Source organism: Musa acuminata, chromosome BXJ3-8, assembly GCF_036884655.1.
Source record: "Musa acuminata AAA Group cultivar baxijiao chromosome BXJ3-8, Cavendish_Baxijiao_AAA, whole genome shotgun sequence".
Taxonomy (NCBI): Eukaryota; Viridiplantae; Streptophyta; class Magnoliopsida; order Zingiberales; family Musaceae; genus Musa; species Musa acuminata.
The window spans coordinates 7,809,635-7,829,531 of NC_088356.1; the positions used below are offsets into that span (position 1 = coordinate 7,809,635).

The 19,897-nt window shown below is 38.6% G+C and overlaps 2 protein-coding genes across 8 annotated transcripts; both read right to left on the reverse strand.

Moving 5' to 3' along the window:
• Window positions 1-1,447: 1,447 nt before the first annotated feature.
• LOC135582963 (CBL-interacting protein kinase 1-like) lies at window positions 1,448-8,191 on the reverse strand. Of its 6 annotated transcripts, none has more exons than XM_065165398.1 (15): window positions 8,071-8,185; window positions 5,140-5,241; window positions 4,804-5,044; window positions 4,647-4,709; window positions 3,818-3,889; window positions 3,586-3,690; window positions 3,426-3,506; window positions 3,293-3,346; window positions 3,076-3,201; window positions 2,772-2,987; window positions 2,531-2,635; window positions 2,241-2,357; window positions 2,084-2,152; window positions 1,930-2,004; window positions 1,448-1,834 (listed from the first exon to the last, which is right to left on the reverse strand). In XM_065165398.1, the coding sequence occupies exons 3-15, from the start codon at window positions 4,981-4,983 to the stop codon at window positions 1,796-1,798; spliced, it is 1,302 nt and encodes a 433-aa protein (XP_065021470.1). In that variant the 5' UTR covers window positions 4,984-5,044; window positions 5,140-5,241; window positions 8,071-8,185; the 3' UTR covers window positions 1,448-1,795. The 6 variants fall into 6 exon arrangements, with proteins under 6 accessions (XP_065021470.1, XP_065021469.1, XP_065021468.1 ...); XM_065165397.1 differs by lacking the exon at window positions 8,071-8,185 and adding an exon at window positions 6,576-7,720; XM_065165396.1 differs by lacking the exon at window positions 5,140-5,241 and having other exon boundaries at window positions 8,071-8,191.
• Window positions 8,192-12,725: 4,534 nt separating this feature from the next.
• LOC103993302 (protein TRIGALACTOSYLDIACYLGLYCEROL 4, chloroplastic) lies at window positions 12,726-19,298 on the reverse strand. Of its 2 annotated transcripts, none has more exons than XM_065165603.1 (5): window positions 18,941-19,298; window positions 17,547-17,781; window positions 17,010-17,214; window positions 14,415-14,752; window positions 12,726-13,152 (listed from the first exon to the last, which is right to left on the reverse strand). In XM_065165603.1, the coding sequence occupies exons 1-5, from the start codon at window positions 19,213-19,215 to the stop codon at window positions 12,955-12,957; spliced, it is 1,251 nt and encodes a 416-aa protein (XP_065021675.1). In that variant the 5' UTR covers window positions 19,216-19,298; the 3' UTR covers window positions 12,726-12,954. The 2 variants fall into 2 exon arrangements, with proteins under 2 accessions (XP_065021675.1, XP_009411588.2); XM_009413313.3 differs by having other exon boundaries at window positions 17,010-17,364.
• Between the last annotated feature and the right edge of the window lie 599 nt (window positions 19,299-19,897).

Consider the following 19,897-nt stretch of genomic DNA (forward strand, 5'->3'; position numbering starts at 1 on the left):
TTTCCTTGTGGTTTTGTGTTAAAAGCTGTTGGATGCCATCCCTTCCGAGTTTGCAATGCCAAGTAAGCTGAGTGAGAGCTATGGCAAAATGTGGGCATTAGATCGGATGCTCTGTAAGTCATCAATTCTACTCGACGGCAACAAAAATATCCCTCGGTCGTTAATATCATCTCTATTCTCTAATAAGGTGATGTGGCAAAGGCTGATGAAAACTCGATAGGGAACCCAATCGATCGTCTTTACCTTCAACTGATTTGAGTGTTACGCGATCACGTCAAGCTAGATTATGAAGCGAGGCAGTTGTCCCAAAGAAACATCAATCTCCTCCAAGATCTTACTCCAACAACCTTTTTGAAGTGAATAAAGTCCAATGGAGTCCAAATCGATAATCAATTTTCATGCTAATATAAGAGTGGCTAATTGCATATTATCTCTTCTAGTGGACTAGTTTAGTATCTTGATCTATAGACCTAAAATATTTATATTAGAATATGTATGGTTACGAAAATGAAACATAAAGATCAATTTATCCTAAAAAGATCATTTCAATATTTTAATTACGTTTTTGGTGGTGACGAACAACAGCATCGTTAGAGGCCATGGGTGGCTGTTGTGAATGAGGAGGGAGAGCGACGATAAGAGTTGAGACAAAAGAAAAGGGGGAAGAAGGCGATGAAGAGCGGTGTCGCTTTGCATTTGCATCAGTGTCACTTGATAATTGCATCAACTTTACTCTGCAAACCCATCATTCGGTTCTAGCCTCCACCCTCTACTCAACCATCCCACGCCATCATTTTATGGTTGTCCACCAAGGATCTACGAGCTTCTTTACCCGAGTTGATGTAGTGGACTCAGAAGTGGAGAGGCAAGAGCTAAAGGACGATGAGACAATAGAGTGCAAAGGAGAGGCAACAAGATCGGGGTCATAAGAAGCACAAAGGGGGTGAACCTGCTACGAACTTGCACAAGAGATGCGGTAGCAAGTGTCGAGGGAGTGGCAAGGGGCATAGGTGACCTAGCGGATGTGGCGAGCCATGATGAAGTTGGCGTTGTGGACGGACGTATCACAGGCCAAACAAAGGAAGGTTGTGTTTAGCTCGCAGTAGACCATTGTCCTTTCGTCGCTTTGCATTTACCTCGGCATCGATGAAGATGAAAAGCATCGATATTTGCATCACCCTCTTCCTCCTCTCTTTTTATCTCACTTGTCTTCACCAAGCTCCTCCTCATCTACAACAATCATTTGCGGCCCCCAACGACGTTAAAATTATCCCTTTGTTCATCGTTTTCGTGTTTCCGTCGGTAAAACCAACGATGTCAGAGTAAATAGACCTACATGTTTCATTTTTATAACTATAAAAATTATAATATAAATTTTTTAAATCTAGAGATCCGGATGTTTTGAAGATTATATGTAATTAGCTCATATAAGAGAGATATCAATCACTTAGCACACTTAACTGTTGCTTTGGTCGTCACATATATGAATGAATCTCCTCGCTATCGAGGAGCATAATACAAACAATTTTTTATGCGAACTCTTCCCCTCTTTGCGGAGGATAACAATTAATGCTAAAAAGAAGAGAGAGGGAAAAAAGAAAATCATACTCACCGTATCCAACACAAGCCCATCACAACATCCTCCAAGGATGCTTTCTTATCTACACTTTTTCAGTTATTCCAAGCATACATTCCTGCACCTAATGCTACAAAGCCTCATTGGGTTACAACACAGCAGGAGGCACCTCCTCTTCATGGCTGCTGACATCTTGGCCTCCTAAAGCTGCTGTTGTCCCTAACAGTCACCCAAATTCTCTGATAGCTTTGCACACATCTGCAATACATAGGTCCATAAACTTCTAGCAGTTGGAAACCAAAAGCTTTCTGTACAATGAAGAATGAGGAGGGAGAGGAAACCACTTGTACTACCTTTCTGTACAATGAAGAATCACCTTGTGACTTCCTCAGTTCCACAACATACAAAGATGGACTCAGCTCAAACACCTGCACACCTCATACACCATGACACCTTAATCTCATGCATTAGACTACTAATCCCCTCATTCAGTGAAAGGAAGAGTACCTCTGCAGCAACAGAGAGTGAGCCAGTGCTCCCGGGGCTCTTTGGGTCGTGCTTCTGGGTAACTTTCAACTGCCAAACAATAATAAAAAGAAGAGTTGTGATTTCCAAAGTATCATTTGGTCATCAAACGGTCTTTCGAAGATGTTAGTGTACCGACTTTGCCAGGTCCCCTGTGAGCCTGAAGCCCCATTTCTGTAGCAATGTCCTCAATCTTGTTGAACAGATGTTTTGGCGCATGGTTCGATGTGAACCTAATTTTCCTTTCGGATACATCCTGCACATGACAAGTCTTGTCTTGGTTATCATGCACCGGCAATGCTTCAACATGAAACTTAATATACTTCATAACAGCTAATTAGCCTGTCTGCAAACATGTAGAGAGAGCAATTTGGAGATCAAGGAGAAGACATGAAAAACTGATTGAGGAAGCAGTTTGACATCTTTTACCTCGTTCTCAAAGAATCCAGAAAGGTCAAGTGATGAAGACATTCCAATCAGCTGAAATGCATTGATATGACTAGATGAAGTTCTATCTTCATCTGGCACATTATGCTGCAGAAAAAATAAGGTTCTGTTTCCCTTCAGCAACCAATGCCATCAAAGTCAAGTAATCAAAACTTTATCAAGATCATACGAAAACTGTACTAATTGGCACAAAAAGCATGTGCCATTAGAAGTTCAAGGTCACCTCTTTAATGCAAAGAGAAGCATAAAGACTATCTACATCTTTGTCGTCGTCATCATCATTTGGAACAATAGGTGCATAATCTTGCTTGAACCAGTCATCTGCTTTGATTCCCGCCATATTTATTCGCATTATAGGATTTGGATCAAGAATTCTTTTCAAAATGTTTTGAGCGCCAGGAGAGAGCCACTTGGGGATCTCGGTTTCTCCCTTCGAGATCTAAACCAAGCAAGGGAAAAGATCAAAATAAACCACTGGCCAGTAGCTGAGAAAAAACATCATCTCATCCTTCTGAATTTTCACATACCTTCTGATAAAGAACAGCGAGATTCCGGTCATCGAAAGGGAGAAAGCCAGTGAGGATGACATAGAGGATGACACCACAAGACCAGATATCTGACCTCGAGCCATCGTAACCTCGATTGGAGAGGACCTGGCAGCATTGTCAAAAGAACTTATCAAGCCGAGCATTACCAGGAAGATGCATTATTTAGTAAACCTGTAGAAAGAGTGACACAATAGACCTCAGGAGCAATGTAGTTTGGGCTTCCACATGTTGTGTGCAACAAACCATCATTCTGGTTATAATACAGTGCAGAAGTTAGCCAAGCAACATGATTACTGGGAATGTTTCAGTGAAGAACACGAATGACTTACCCCAAGATGCTGAGGTAAAGCACTGAGGCCAAAATCTGAAATCTTTATGTCTCCTTTTGCATCTACAAGCACATTTTCTGGCTGTAATGGAAATCACACCGAGGTGACCACATAGGCCAAGTATTTTCTTTGAACTATCTGGTGTGGTTGGACTAATTACCTTCAAATCCCTGTGGTAAACACCCTTATCATGGCAGTAGCTGACAGCATCAATCAACTGCTGGAAAAGCCTCCTTCCTTCTTCCTCTGAAAGCTTTCCCTTCAACTTCAACACAGATGACAAAGGAAGAAAGAATAAAATTCCAGAAGCCATATGCTATGACAAGCTAGACAACTAAGAATCGACACAGAAGCAATTCATCAAACACATTGTAGCAGTCCATGTCCCTTACAATTTTGTCGAACAACTCGCCACCATTAACGAACTCCAGGACCATGTAAATCTTGGTTTTGCTTGCTGATACCTGTCACACCACACAATCGTCACAAGTTAAACCATGAAATCACCCTTTCAAGATGCATGTCAAGCAGAGTAAACTGTAGCAAACCGAGGACCCAACTATGAACAACCAATCCTTCACTCAGCAACCTATCAGGCTACAGACAACTAAGAAAAACCAATCCTGTGTGCTTCGACACCGCATGAGATTACGATTATTAGATTGACGGGTAGGTGTTGTGGCTCAGGGAACACCACGAGTGGTATCAGAGACACCACAGATGGTGCTCAACACAGCTACTGAAACCATTCGATCCAACAACACACCGCTCAACGGCTTCACGAGCGAGTCTGGGACGCGACAGGGCTCGTGGCGGAGGGGGCCACGAATCGACTCACGCAGGGGTCGGGGCCCCACCAGAACATTTCGGGTAAGGGGTTCGTTCGTTGGACGGCCCTGATGGGTCGGTGCGCCGTAGCCATCATGATGAGGACCACGTCTCAAAGCCGTCAGTTCGATGCACGGCCCCGACAACTATTGACGCGGGGCCCACTCGGCCGTGGTGCAGCAGCGCCGTTCGGCTCCCGGTGGATGAGGCGGCTGGCGGAAGAGTCCATTATGAGGTCGCGCCCCAATCGAGGCCGAGGACGATGATTACTTTCTTTTTTACACCAATCCCAAAGACAACTATTGACACTTTCTCTGAATTAATTTTTCTTTCTCGCTCATCAATAAAACATCGAAGCAGAAAAGAGAGAAAGAGAGAGAGAGAGAGAGAGACCTCATGTAAGCGGACGACGTTGGGATGCTTCAGCAGCTTCAAGGTGGCAATCTCCCGCTTGATCTGTGGCATCTCTTGCATGGTTACTAACCAGATAGGAAGACTTCACGGAAGGAAGGAAGGAAGAAGAAGAAGAAGAAGAAGAAGGTCATCTGACCTGGTCGTCGACCTTCAGGGAAAGGATGCGCTTGCGGTCGAGGATCTTGACGGCGAAGGTTTCCCCGGTCTCCACGTGCCTGGCGTGCTTCACCTTGCCGAAGTTGCCCTCTCCCAGCGTCCTCCCAAGCTCGTACTTCCCCAGCACTGGCGCTGCCCCTTCTCGTCCTTCCTTCACCATGGACGCTGCGTCCTCCGGAGGATGGAATTAACAGGGGACGTAGAAGAGGCTCTTCCTTGCCCTGTCGATCCGACACAAGAGTGGAGTTGGATTCTCCAGGTTGCACCAGTCTCCTGTCTCACGGAAGGTATCAAGGACAAGAAGAGCAATGTCGACCTGTGTTGCTGTCATGCTTCCTATCATCTCCCCTCGTAATTAGTACATCCGGTAAAAGGATTAGGATACACGAATCGGGCAGGGAGTCAAGGCTGTCCGTAACTGAGATAAGAGGAGAGGGGTGAGGTGGGCCCATCCACGACTATGGTGGGAGCAGCCGTAACTGTTCTCAATTATTGGGAGGGGGCAATGATAAGCACGTGACATTTGCAAATAACATTAAGTAATATATTTTTTTTCTTTTCAAGCTAAATTAGCTAATATTTTTTAAAAACAAATTATAGATAAGGATTTTCAGATGAGATTTGAATTCTTTAATATTTGGTAAGTGGATTCGAAATTTTAATTCTATAATATTTGGTAAGTTGAGGAAGTATGTTGAGAAAAACGTGTAGGATTAATTACGATAACAGTAAGACATAAAGCAAGTATTGTGTTAGAGTAAACTAAATAATGAAATTAGTATGATTAGGGAAACCTATATAAATCTTAATTTTGCATATATAATGTTACATTGATAAAAATTTAAAGGATATATAATTATAGTCAAATATCGTTGGTTGACCATTAACTTAATAAAGTTCAAACTCCCGTAGATATTAATATTTATTTAGAAATTATATACATATATTCTTTTATATTTAGTGATAGGAGAAATCTTCTTTGTCAATTGATGGTAAGAGATAAAGCTTGATCAATAATCAGGTGGCACAGGCATCAATCCAAAAGGAATGCTTTGTTTAGGAACATTTTGCATAATTATTTCCCCTATTAACTAACTCATTATAAAAAGCTATTAAGTATGTTAAGCAAGATTAATTATTTTTTACTAAATTTACTCTATTCTTATCGAGTCTAATTTATCTCATCAAAGAGACTAAATTTGAAAACTCATCCAACCTCGATTTCCATATAGGTTAACTACTAAGTGTGTGTTTGAGTTGCATTCCAACTTTCTCGTCGGTCACCTCATCGTTCTTGTGCACGTGGACTCTAACCGTGTCATATCGATTCAAGTTCGAGCTCATTTGAATGTCATCGATTTTTTTCCTATCATTTAAGTTTAGAAAATAAGAAATCACAAATTGAATAAAAGAGATCACAAACATTTTAGATTTTTAAAATATTAATTTTTTTTAGACCCTTTAGTAAACATGGTTAGTAATGGTTTATTGGATGAATGATAATGAAGGTAACATATGTAAGTGGCTTAAATATTTGAAGGGATACATATTTAATTTGAAAAAACTTGAATATATATATATGCTATTTTAAAACTTTGAAAGGGGACATATGTGAAACCTCATTATATTTATTGTTATATGGTATCCTAAACTTTAACACATGGGATCATGCTCAACATGAAGAATTATATATAAATAAAATAAATAAAAAAATGAAGAATTATGACTGAAATCAATAATAATATATCATACCAACATGCCATCATCTCAAGCACACACAACTTGGCAATGAAAGCACAGGAAGTCCAATCGATGGATCTCCCTCCCCACCTCTCTGAAGTCAACCTTTCACTCATCAATGGAAGCCATTGGTTAGATGATGGCCACCTCTTCTATTCTATCAAAAGAAAAATAATGATCTCTTTTCTTAATAAAGAATACTATTCTTGTCATTTATCCATCATCCATAATGGGGTTTTCTGTAATGATGACTAATTAAGTCAAAGGATCACAAGGGAATCAGCCAACTAGATGAGCCACTTTGTGAGTGCAAGTTGAGGATAAACAAATGGATTGCATTATTATTATTATTCACATATGACAGAAGTACTATGCTTCTAGTTGTAGTTATAATGTACCAGACCTGAATTATATCAACTCAAGGCTTCAATTCCTGCAAAACTTGTCTTCTCTTTGGAATTTAGTGCGTTTGGATTAATCCCTTCAATCTGGTGTTCAATTCCACATGTGGATAGGAATGACAAATGAACAGAGCCTACCAAATTTGACTAACCAACTTATTAAACTCCATTTAGATACCTGTTTTCAATTCTATATCTCTCCTAATTCTCATTAAGCTATTCCTAACCTGACCTAAATGTATGTGATAAAAAGATCCAATTCTAAGGTATTCCTAAATGTATGTGCCATATAGATCCAATTTTATCATCTTCTATTGTGCCGGACATGAAAAGGATAGCTACAAGAGTCGTAGCAGCAATCCAACTCATAACATGCTCTGTCTGATACTATCTTAAAGATATGATTAGGTAACCACAATTCTCAAAGAGGTCAAATGGTGAGAAAAAGACCCAATATATGTTTCAAATGATCAAATCTATCTTATGTTGATTGCTTATAGGAAAAGGGCAAAAGACTGCCCACTTCAAGCTTTTATTTTTTTGTTTTCAATATCAGGAAAATTCAAACAAAATGGTCAAGAAATATAACTCGGTAGGTTCTATTAATAATTCACATTTCTGATCGATTTTGATACATCTCCATTGAAGATAGTGCAGTGCACTACATGGAAATCAAGAATCACACTTAATTTGGAGGTAGCTTTAAGATTCCCACACCGCCCTGTTGTCGCCCCTACGCGGCACAATCTGCGCCGATGTCTGATTTGGGATGAAATTGACCGAATTAATTTGACTTGACTCGAATCAATTCGAGTTATGAAAGGATTAAATGGAGTATTTATTTTTATTTATGTGTAAAATTTTATATAATTTAGATTGAAATTTTAATCGAAAATGCTACGTGCACGTGCCAAAGTCACGGGCGACGCATACGAGCCGAGCTGAGGTGGCAGAAACAGGCAATAAGACCAAGTACTGCATCATCCTCCGATCAACGGAAAAAGAAGAAAAATAAGCAGAAAAGAAACGGAAAAATATATGAGGCGCGCCATTAAAGAACAAAAAAGGGTTTCCATGTGAAACGTTCGGCTCAGATTCACACACACCTTTCGAAGCGACGGCGAGGAACCGCAAGGGGCGACGCCGTCTTCGGGGAAGCGGCAGCGGTCGGGATCGGGTCCGGGATGCGGGCGGTGCGACGAGGAGGACGGAGAAGGCAAGAAGGCAAGCGACTGACATATATATATATATATATATATATATATATATATATGGGTTACGGAAAGGGGAAGGTTTGGATGGAAGTGGAATGTGAATCACGTGGGATCGAATGCCCCACGTGTCAAGCAGTTACTGGAAGATGTTCGAATGGTTGGCGTTATTATTAATTATGGTTATGGATAATCCAAAATTGAGGTATTGTAGTATAAATTTTTGAGTTAAATATTGATTTATATACGAAAAGGAGAGATAACGCATTGATATAGATATATAAATTGATAAAAAAAAATACCTACTGTATATTTAAAAAAATTCTTTCTATTAGGTTTTAAGCTGATGATGCCTCCCTGATTGATTTTTATATCGGGATTTTTTTATATCAAAAGTGATGAAAATAAATTTTCATCTCTCATGTATCATCCTTCGTTATTAGTACATCGAGGTTGATTTCATCCCAGAGACTATGCCGTCCATCTATTCTCATCACTCGCTTCCCCTCTCGGTCTTCTCCTTTTTCATCTTTCGTTTTCGTCTCTTTTCTTCTTTGTTTATATTCTTCGTTATCTACCTTCTTAGAGGCACGAGACCTCGTAATGGGTGGAAGAGACAGTGGACGAATGATGTTACATAGAGACAGTGCCACCTTATGATGGAAGCAAAGAACGAAGACAATAAGTAAAGAGTGTTGCACAAAGGTGTCAAGGCCTCTTATACAAGGTGAAAGGTACGGTAGTGATGATAATGTTGAAAGTCGTGGAGAAGTGAGAGGTCTTATAGGAAGCGATGACCATGTTAGTGATTGTACCGATGGTCTTAGGCTAGGCTAGCAATAAAGAGATATTTTCAATAAAAAAGAGTACTCGGTATAAAATTTAAATATAGATATCTCTGGTAAACCTAATAATAAATATTTTTAAAAGATAAAATACCCTTAAGTAACGAGAATAATGCTAATGATACGAGAGATTTAGATGAGATGTTCCTAAATTACATGCATTAGATGTTCCTAAATCACATGCAGATTGGGTTTCCACTTTTGGAGCCAATAATAGAGATACGTAGTTGTACAATGGGTTCGTGGGGCCCAAATGGGACGCGTGGATGCCTCGATTGCAGAGTGCTTCAAATCGCGCTTTATGATCCTCACCTAATGGGTTCGAAAGTACAACACATTGGACTCGTAAATCTTATAAGGCTGTCAAAGCAAGTAAAGACGAGAGACATCAATGATTTGGTTGGTTCTGGTGCCCACGTGTTCCACGTGTTTCACCTCCTCTTCTTCGCAGTCAACGCGCACCTAAACTACGCCCTGCGTCCAAATCCATGTGAAGAAGCCAACTCGCGACACCGGCCGTTCTTGGAATTCTTATTTTATCTTGATGAATTTGAGTGCATAGGAAGATTCAATCTATAGTTTGATCGTTTCGATTTAGTGAATCCATTTGATATGGATATCATGAGAGTTAGAACTCAAGCATCCAAATACCCTTTATTTTGTACCTTCTTGATATTATTTTTATAAATCATATGCTAAATAACTCGACTCCTCGATAACAAACGTACTATCGGATCAAAATGATCAAATTAATTAGATTCTGAGTTCTTCTGTGCTGGTTGATAACCACAAACATTATACATCAGTTTTAATACCATATGAATCTTAAGTCAAATGATCAAAGTCCTCGATATTAATAATATGAGATTAATCTATTTTACTTCATCCCTACCTACCATCATCAAATAATTCAAGGCATCACATGGTCACACCCTGTCCTCTTCTTTGTGATATATTTAGTTAGATGCACAAATGTGAAAGGAAAGACAAATAAAAAACAAACCATGGATGCAAGAAATATTTAAAATGTTTGTTGAAGATATTGTCCATCGAATCTTAGCTACCAATAGGGAATTAGTAGTCATGTCAAGTGTAAGGTTCCGAGATTGCATGCATAATGTGCATGGTTGGATTACAGCGCATACCACATGACTCAAACAATATATGTCCTTATAATACAAACTAAATAATCTTTTATTAGTAAGATGAGGGTGACTAATAGAGAAGAGAGTCTGATGACAGATCCCTCTTACCAACCTTCAGATGTGCTTCATTAATATGTTAAATCAATCATCAATGTTAATCTTCAAAACTTGATGTAGAATTTACAATCAGAATTACCATTTAGTTTGATAATCCTTAAAAACATCATGGATGATTTCATTATGATTTTTTTTTCCATGTTTGTTAGTCTTTATGCAGATAGATAAAGTGTTATAATGATAGATACTTAAGTCAATTTATATAGAATCTTCTACAACAAAGAGAACAATTGGCACTTAATCAATTTGGTTTTTTTTTTTCTGGCAGTAATTTATGCATACAAACAAAAGTTCTCTTTTATATTTCTCTTGAATTGATTTTTATAGTTCATATAAATCATTAGCTAAAACCTAGAAATATTGGGAGACTTAATCTTGAAATGAGCAACCTCAGTTACTTGGTTAGATTGTTGATCTAACTCAGTTATGGGTTCGAGATATCATAGTTTGAAACTTTGTGCTATAAAATTTTTTCGAAGATGTTATATAGCTTAATCGATAAAGATTTTATTATGTCATAGTAAAGATTTTATATATAAATTTGCTTAGCATATATCTTATAATATGGCACTAGTGAAACTAATATTTAGGTCTAAAAGAATAATAAAATCTTCCTACTAGTAGACATTGTAAGCATAAAAATCATAATATATCATTATTATATAAAAAAAAATTAATATTAAAGAACTAAAATCAAATAATAATAGATCAAAGTATACCTTTCGATACCATATAGAAAATCTTTATTTGATTTAGAAGGTCATTGTGCTTCTCTCTTTTCCTCCTTCGTAAAATCGCTATAAGCGATGGATTAAGAATAAAGGGGATGAGAAAAGGTTTATAATATTTTAAATACTAACTCACGTGACTTAGAAGAGATAAAAGAATAATCTCTTATCTAATTATATACGAAAGTAGATGATCTAAGATAAATAATTAGAAGAGTTTCTCTCATCAAAATTATCTCATAAGAAAATTTATTATAATTAGATTTCTTTTTTATTGATTGATAATTTTATTATATCCTATGCAATTAGATAAGATCAGTCTATAATATATCCTACCCAATTAAATAGGATCACATACTCTAAAAACATCTATATATTATTATTATTATAACAAGATTATTGCACCGATTTATCAATAATGACACTCCATAGAGATGGCAACAGCGAAAATGACACTCCGATTTGTCACAGGAGACAAACCGGAGACGATTCAAATGGCCTCGATCCATAGAGATGGCAACAGCGAAAACCTAATCCCTCCTCAAGTCTCCCTCGCAGGGGCCATCGTCATGGATTCTGTCGCTGTACGCATATGGCTTTCCCGAGCTGTCATCTTCTTCTTTGAACGGACGCGATATGTCGGGTGATGGAAAACATGGAAAGGAACCCATGGTGAATCATTACCAAGTGCAAGAGAGACTTCAAAGAGATGGGCAGTTGAAGCTCTTACGTATTGATTTGACTGTGTTGGTGTGGCGATGGGAACTGTTCTCACTGCTGTTTGATCTGAAAGAAGATGATGAAAGTGTAAGCTCGGGACTCGGTTTTCAGGGGGCCTTCAGCACTGTAGCTTTACGATCGTGCATGGTTTTGGGTTGACAAAGCCAGCCATATTAATTGCGATCACGCTCACTGGAATTGGTGCAGCTGCATGACATCTATCTATATCCGAACCTAATAAACTCTACTATGGAGTGCATGTGATACACAAAATAATAAATCAAAGCCAATATGATAAGCTTGGATAAGAACAAATTGCAATACTTGTATTAACATGATGTGACACTGTATTTTTTTGATTCTTGTAAAAATGGTCATGATAATAAATCCAATGCATTAAAACTTCTGATTAATATACACAATCTTACTCAAGGTTCGTAATACCGTATCGTACCGGTGTTTCGACCTGGGCTCGGTACCGGTACGGTACGATATACCGAGCGGCACACCCTGATGTATCAAATACTGTAACTCTGTTACAGTGCACTCGGACCGGTAACCGACGGTCCATGTACCGACAACCTGTCGGATCAGTACGTACCGCCCATATTAGATGGTACAGTTCGGTACTGCAGACCATGATCTTACTTCTATATCAAGAAGTCGACTTGATAGTTAAAATTTTACTAGCCAGAGGAATCCATACCAAACTCGATGGAAGGATCTCAAAAGGCTCTGCTTCAGATGTACAAGAACAGAGAGCTTCTGTTAACCCCTCTATGAATCTTCACATTTTGAAGAAGAAATGAGAAAATAATAGTCAACAGTCAGCTAAAAGAAGTAATCTTCCTCTTGATGTACATCAAGAGAACCATGAAACAAGAGAGCTGCAGAGTCTAAACTCAGGCAGCCAAAAGAAGCAATCTTCTACTTGATATAAATCATGAAGCAAAAAAAGGAGATAAAATAGTCCACAAAATAGCCAAAAGTCTAAATTCAGTGTGGTAAACAATTTGACACTCAGATTAAATTGCAGTCTCTTTAACTGGTCATACATTGATACACAAAGGATTGTAAACATAAGAGTGAGCAACGGAACTGCTAGATCAGGGAGAAAAGGAAAACAAGGAGGACAAGTGCTAAAATGTTGAGGTCTGTAATTTCAGTGAGATTACTATTCTGGAACAGATTAGGTAAACACCGAGGAAGAACTATGCATTTTCCTTAGCTCTCGAAGAACCGAAGCTCCACCATGGCCTCTCGATGTTTTGGGGAGTACCAAGCCGTTGCCTTGGCCGAACCAAGAACCTTCAAAGCCCAGTCAATTGCAAATATGGACTCATCTAGGCGAGCAATGTGGTATCTGTCTTTTGGGTCAAACAAAATTCTGGAATCAACTCGAAAGCTGAAGGGCCCAGCAATCTGCAAAGGAGTCAAAACCAAATGTTGGATTAAAAGTTCACCACAGAGAAAAGCTTTTGAAAATGTTTAAGATAGCCAACTGTTCCAAGAAATCAAAAGTTTTGTCATCTCCGAGTGATAGTTGACCATGCCTTAAAAAGAGCACTAGAGTTTATATTCTGCCAATCTGCTAGGCCAATGTATCATACACCAACCAGAATGTGGGAATGGATGCTGGATTAGAAAAAGACAAAGTCTTTTCCTGAAAATTTAATTAATAATGGCATTAGAAGAAAGAAAGATATTATAGTGTGAATCAAGGCTTAAAATCCTTGTCCATTACTGGTTTCAATATCTTGTTGAACCAGCAAAATACTAGTATAATAACAGGTACCATCTGGCATTAATAAGAAAGAAAAAAAGAGTATCAACAGATCCCATATAGTCCGGAAATGCTATTCAGTTGGCTCAATACATACTGATCAGTATGTATTAGTTTGGCTGCTATTTGAAACCTTAGTCTGAAATGAGAGAGCTAGAACACTAGGAATGCAGAAAAGTCAAACAAGATTCACAACTGATTTCCACAAATGAATGCCTTTGCTTTGCTAATTCAGAGTCCCATATTATTTGCAGTATTCAACTATAAGAATACACTTCTCACTTTGCAACATCTCCTAAGCTTTATTCAGTTATACTACTCATCTTTCCTTCAGTTCTCAGCAATGACGACTTCAAATCATCTCTGATCATCAGCATTTTCTTATTAGTCATAAGGACTGGACACCTTGCCCACCCACTTTCCCAACCAAGCATAATAAGGTAGAAATCAATTTGTTATTTTATGTATATACATTCTAAAGCCTCCAATAGATAAATGCTTCACCTCACTGTATCTGTTATCTGCAAGCAATGCTGAGTTAGTGAGATACGACCAATAACAACCATTTATTTATAACACTTGTTAAAAATAGTAGAAAATGAAAGCAACAACACTGGTTTTGGATTTTTCCACGTTTCAATCCCCCTATTAAATACTTATCACATTTTATTTATAATCTCACACAGTTTTATTCGGTAGAAGTCTAGAAGTCAATCCAAATGAACATTTAGGGTGATCTGCAAAGAAGATTTTAAAGTGGTACCACGAAATGCACTTTTCAAGTGACTTCATAGGTTGGCCAAAATATCAGAAGGTTAATGTAACATGCATGTTTCTGTGACCGCATCTACAATGGATACGCATGAGATAACTCTATATAACTTAAAGAAAAAATAGTTACCTGTTGTTGCAGAGATACTGTCAGCTCTGGACAAACAGCACGGATTGCCTCTAAATTCAGTTGTCGAGAATTATATAAATCTTGTGATAAATGCGCAACCCCGGTTAGAAATGCAGAACCTGAGGGGAAATCTAGTCGGGCATTGAACCTCGTGAGATCAAGAAAAAGCCTTTGAAAATTTCCATGCTGGGCCGTCCAAGATACAGATGCAAAGAGATCTGCGAAGACTGCCAAATTGTTTTTTCGGGCGTACAGCCTGAAGGCCTTGCATCTCTCCAACCCATCTTCAATAGGGAGCCGTGCCGAGCAATCTCCCAATGATGCACTGGCCACTGCCCCTGCCATAACAAAATGTAAAACATGCAGTTGACTTAAGATATTGCATTTAGCAGATTATCTGGTTGGCAGTTGAGAGAACAAACTGAGAAAAGCAGATATGTTCTGTTCCCCAAAACAGCCTCAATGCTTCCTGATCCTTCCAAGGTGAAATCATACTAGGTTTTTCAAAATGAACAGTAAAGGAAGGCCTAATCAAATCATGATCAGACTAATACCTATACACTACCAGTTCCAAGTAGTACCAATCAACTTAATGCAGTAATATGCACAGTTTAAGGCAAACATTAGCCCATAACTTATTGATATAAAATTAACATATATAAACCATGAAAATTCAATAATGCAAAAATACTCAAAAGTTAGAGTGATTATCTACATTCCAAGTGACAATTGTTTAAATTTCTCTTAGCTAATGAGCTGCCAATCTTCACAGACAACTTATGTCTTACTAGATTAACTAACTTGCCAACATACACTAAACCATAAATTATGCATCATCAGTACAGCTGCAAGTCATGCGTTATGTGCCATAAAATGATCGGTACAAACAAATCATAAAACTGTATACCTCTGTGTAGATGCATTTTTTTGTTTATCAAAGAATGCTAATATCTGCAGCATGATGGCCATAAGCCATTCTCTAATGCTGCTCCATTTGCCACATTCGGGGGCACATCATACCCTATGCCATTTCCTGAGAGACATGTGCACAAAACCCAACAATAATGGAACTTCAAATAGGAGAGAACCTACCCTAATGGAACCAGTGTGCATCTAGATGCTGCACAGGACGTATAGGTTGTCTTGCCTAGTTAGAGGACAAGCATATGAAGTAGTTCTTATTATCTTAAGCTGGAGTGGAAAGCTGCATATGTAAAAGCATAAATAGGAAATAAGAACTTATATGCCAATGGCACAACTCCAACATACAAGAAAGAGCTTTCTTGACCTGCGGTAACCTCAAATGAACCATCACTTCTTGCTGACTTAAGTACAGGTTAGCAGCCTTTGCACAAAAACACAAATCATTGGAAGAGCTTCCTCAATGTCTCTCAAATTTTTTCTTTCACTATAACAATCCCACATGTGTTTCAAAAATGTGTAGCCATGCTATTAGACAAGCACATCACTTCTGCTTTGTAACATTTTCTCTTCAAGAGAATAGGGAAATCAATCTGAAAACAGGAACTTGTATAGCCATATGAAAAATCTTTAAAAATTGACCAATGCGTGTTTCCTAATAGAAGCTATAACCTATTTCCATTATAGAAACTTGCCACATATTGTCATAACTATTTCTCAAGAGTGATAAATGGACACTACCCTATTGTCATTAGTGCTCTCTCTCAATTTCATAAAAAATGATATACCAATGCATGATGCTCTCCCCATTATGGGTTTGGGGAGGGTCAATGTACCAAGGATTGAAATATCGTATCGTACCGGAGTTTCGACCTTCTCTCGGTACAGTACGGTATTGTATACCGAGTGGTATACCGTTCGGTATATATATATATATATATATATATATATTTATATATCTATTATTTATATATAAAAATTAAAAAAATATGCGACGTCGCCTCAGCGGCATTGCCTTTATATATATATATATATATATATATATATATATATATATATATATATATATATATATATATATTTATTTATTTATTTATTTATAAATAAAAAAATACCGTTCGGTAGCAAGCAGTCTGCGTACCGGTTTACTGTCGGACCGGTACATACCGCCCATACCGGGTGATATCATTCGAAACTATATACCTTGCAATGCACACAACCTTACATGATCTGAACCATAACCCTGATCTCTCAGGTCACAAAAACACAATCTTACCATTGTACCAAAGTCTGCCCTCTTCCCTCCCAATTTCATGCAAATAGAAAACAAAATCCAGTTTCAATTCATGCAGCATAGCTGGCAACCCAAAAAGGTTAATATTATAATAGAGATCTAAATTACCTGACTGTAAAAATTCCAACAGAAATGTATTATTTTAGCTTGTAAATTGCTATAGTGCTAGACTGATACGATGGCTAGTTTTTCCATGATGAAGTGACTAAAACTACACAAAAAAAAAACCCTCGTGGTTTGGTCAGATGAGAGCCAAACTAGTGTGGGTACTTGAGCCAAACTGGTAAATATGACAGTTATATTAGAAAGTTAATTGAAAATGCTCGAGCACTTCCACTTTTCTTAAATAAGAAGATGCATTGATAACATTGTAAGCTTACCAAGAACCCCTGATGCAGTTATATGGGGATCTGAAAGGAACACATCATAAGGCTGAACCATCCTTAACTTGCCTTCTTTTTTTCTCCAAATGCTCCAATTCTCTTTGATTGAAGCAGCAGCTCTTGCACATAAACCAGGCAACAGAGAAGGAGGTACTTGAGTAGTTTGATCACCACCAAAGTGTTTTGGTTTCCCGCTATTATGCTGTAAACATAAATGATAGCTCAAACCAGAACTTGAGGAAATGGAAGCAAGGTCAACTGCTAATGATAATGGTACATCCCAGTATGTTCCATTATTATCAACAAAAAGTCCAGGCCAAGCTGTCTCAAGTGTTAGGTTGTGATGTGGAAGCTGCATCCATAAGAGACATGTAGATGATAAGTTATATCCTACTAAGTATGCATCTTGAAGTAACAAGATTAATAGGATAGGTTATTACATGCGATATTAAACAATAAAAAATATAGTAAATGAACTGCAAGTGCAAAAGATAAACCAAAGTTTAAAAGTATGAGCAAATACATATGACTTGCCTTTTGCTGAAAAATTGCTTTCCCTCGATTTCCTTTCTTGACATTGTACATTTCAACAAGAAAAGAAGAATTCTGTGTGAACAGGAATTCAGTACCAAGGCCCCATGAGAATATGTCAAGTAAATGCTTGAAGATGATCTTTGGCCATGAGATCTCCTTGCCATGATTTGATGCAAATTCTTTAAAGAGGAGTGAAATTTTCTGCACATCTAACTGATCCATGATGGTAGTAGACCTGAAAAGCTATACTCCCTGATTAGAAGAAAATCACCATAAATATGTTGACGAATCTGCAACTAGATTTATCATACAAACACATATCAAAATTCTCAACCAATCAAAAACTTGTCTTAAAATGTTAAAAAAAAGATTATAGAAGACTGCGACAAAATCTTACTACAACCAAGATAACATTATAAAAAGTTCTACAAGTCCAGACCAATGGATCCTGAAAGATACAAACAAATGCTAGCATACTTAATTTCATTCAAAAAGCTTGTGCATGCATGTTTTATAAAGCAATGCATAAAGATATTTTTCTTTAGATAGACAAGTAACTAATATTGAAATATATTCTTTTCTTTATGATGTGTGCTTTCATGTGCTACAAGTATTTCTCTCTTTTCCTAAAGTTATGAAAGCAGCTAAAGCCTATAACAAGAAGCAAAACTTCAAACCTTAAAGGTTTCACAAAACAGCATAATAAAAAAAATATATTTATTACCACAAAATACAGAAATGAAAAACTAGGAAGTCCAACATACTTGCATTATACTCGTAATTGGATTTCTGGAAAAGGCATACAGAACATATGACAGGTTGTTACAATAGATAATTAAAAGAAACATCCAACTTCAAAATTCAATGTCAGTGACACTCTTCCAAAAGCCACCACATAGATTAGATTATAAATCTAAAAGATCGGCCTCACAGCCTGCACATACTCCTAATAGTGAAGATTTGCAACAGTCTCTTATCCTTGGGAAGCATATTATCTAGATTTATGAGTTCAGCTATTCCACCTATGCCTCAGTATACTAAGATGAATTAAATAACACAAACTCTAACCTGCAAAATCCCTTGTTTTGCATAGATTAAGAGCTACAAAACCAAACCCCTTCAAAATAATCAGAGAGGCGTACTGCTGCTACTCATCCAAATAGCAACCATTCAGGGTGTGTCGGTCATCAAAAGATTGAACAGATTACACAAAAACCAGATGCACATTGCCTTAATCTTGTATAGTGGACAGCTCAATTGACGGAAATTGGTAAGTTTTCACCACAAACAAGACACGAATAATCCATAAAGATTAATTCTTGATTGGGTTAAAGGCGGCATGTATTGGGAGAAGAGAAAGGAGAAGAAGAAACAAGGGGAAGGAAAAATGATACCAATTTTCGGTGAGATGAACGGTGTGGGCGTGGTGGAGGAGGAGGCCCTGCCCGCCGTTGGCGGGATCGCCGGCGAAGGAGGGGACGAGCGGGGAGGACATAAACCGGTGCATGAAGTCAAGCTGCTTGGGGCGGGTGATGCGCCGGCCGCGGGAGAGACCGAGAGGGAGGGGGTCGCCGGGTACCGCGCGGGCGGTGCCCTCCATGGTCACCGGCGCCTCCATGTCCAACTCCCACCGCCCGCATCCCTCCTCCGCCCACCGCAGCCGCCCCATCCTCCCTCACTCCCTCCAGATTACGCCGGCCGATTGCGACCAACGCGAGCCGTGTACGCTCGCTCGCTCGCTCGCCAAGAGGCGTAATGATATCCACAAGAATAATTTTCGTACCCGTTTATTGCTTGCCCGACTCACACACGAATCGATCGGATCCGGACCCGGATCCTGATACGAATCCGGATTCCAATTCGTTGATAATATCCGACCCGTTTTCCTCATATGCGGTGGACCTCATCTGCGCACACATGATTTGCCGACCGCCATTCCGAGACCCACTTCACTACCATGCGGAAGTTTCTCCAGGTCTCCTGGGGCCCACCCAATGCGCTCGGGAAAGCAAACGTGGCCCACCTGTGGGACCCACTTGAACTCTCATCGCTTAGGTTATAAAGGAGAAGACGTATCGCAGTATAATATCTCATCTTCCGCCATTAAGTTCGATTCCTTTTCTCTTTCATTTCTTATCCGGAATAGAAAAGGAATTATTTTATACGGAGCAGACGTCTCAACAGAGAGCAATGGAAGCAATCGATATGGTGCCTCCATCCACTCGACAAAAGCGACGACTAGTAGTTGACCATCTTCTTCTCCAGATTCTCTCAGGCAACATGAAAGATTTGGACGTGTCGAGCAAGGGACCCAAGAAAAAGCTCACCAACACAAGGCATCATTGTTCATA

Excerpts from the sequence above, each read along its gene's own strand:
- LOC135582963 (XM_065165396.1), bottom strand. The coding sequence starts at position 4,983 with ATGGTGAAGGAAGGACGAGAAGGGGCAGCGCCAGTGCTGGGGAAGTAC. Across the intron at positions 3,347-3,425 it reads CTTTACCTCAGCATCTTGGG|AATGATGGTTTGTTGCACAC; the intron begins GTAAGTCATTCG and ends TATTATAACCAG. Across the intron at positions 2,636-2,771 it reads CTTCTCTTTGCATTAAAGAG|CATAATGTGCCAGATGAAGA; the intron begins GTGACCTTGAAC and ends TTTTTTCTGCAG.
- LOC103993302 (XM_009413313.3), bottom strand. The coding sequence starts at position 19,215 with ATGGGGCGGCTGCGGTGGGCGGAGGAGGGATGCGGGCGGTGGGAGTTG. Across the intron at positions 17,365-17,546 it reads AAGCAATTTTTCAGCAAAAG|CTTCCACATCACAACCTAAC; the intron begins GCAAGTCATATG and ends TTATGGATGCAG. Across the intron at positions 14,753-17,009 it reads AACTGCATCAGGGGTTCTTG|GGGCAGTGGCCAGTGCATCA; the intron begins GTAAGCTTACAA and ends TTGTTATGGCAG.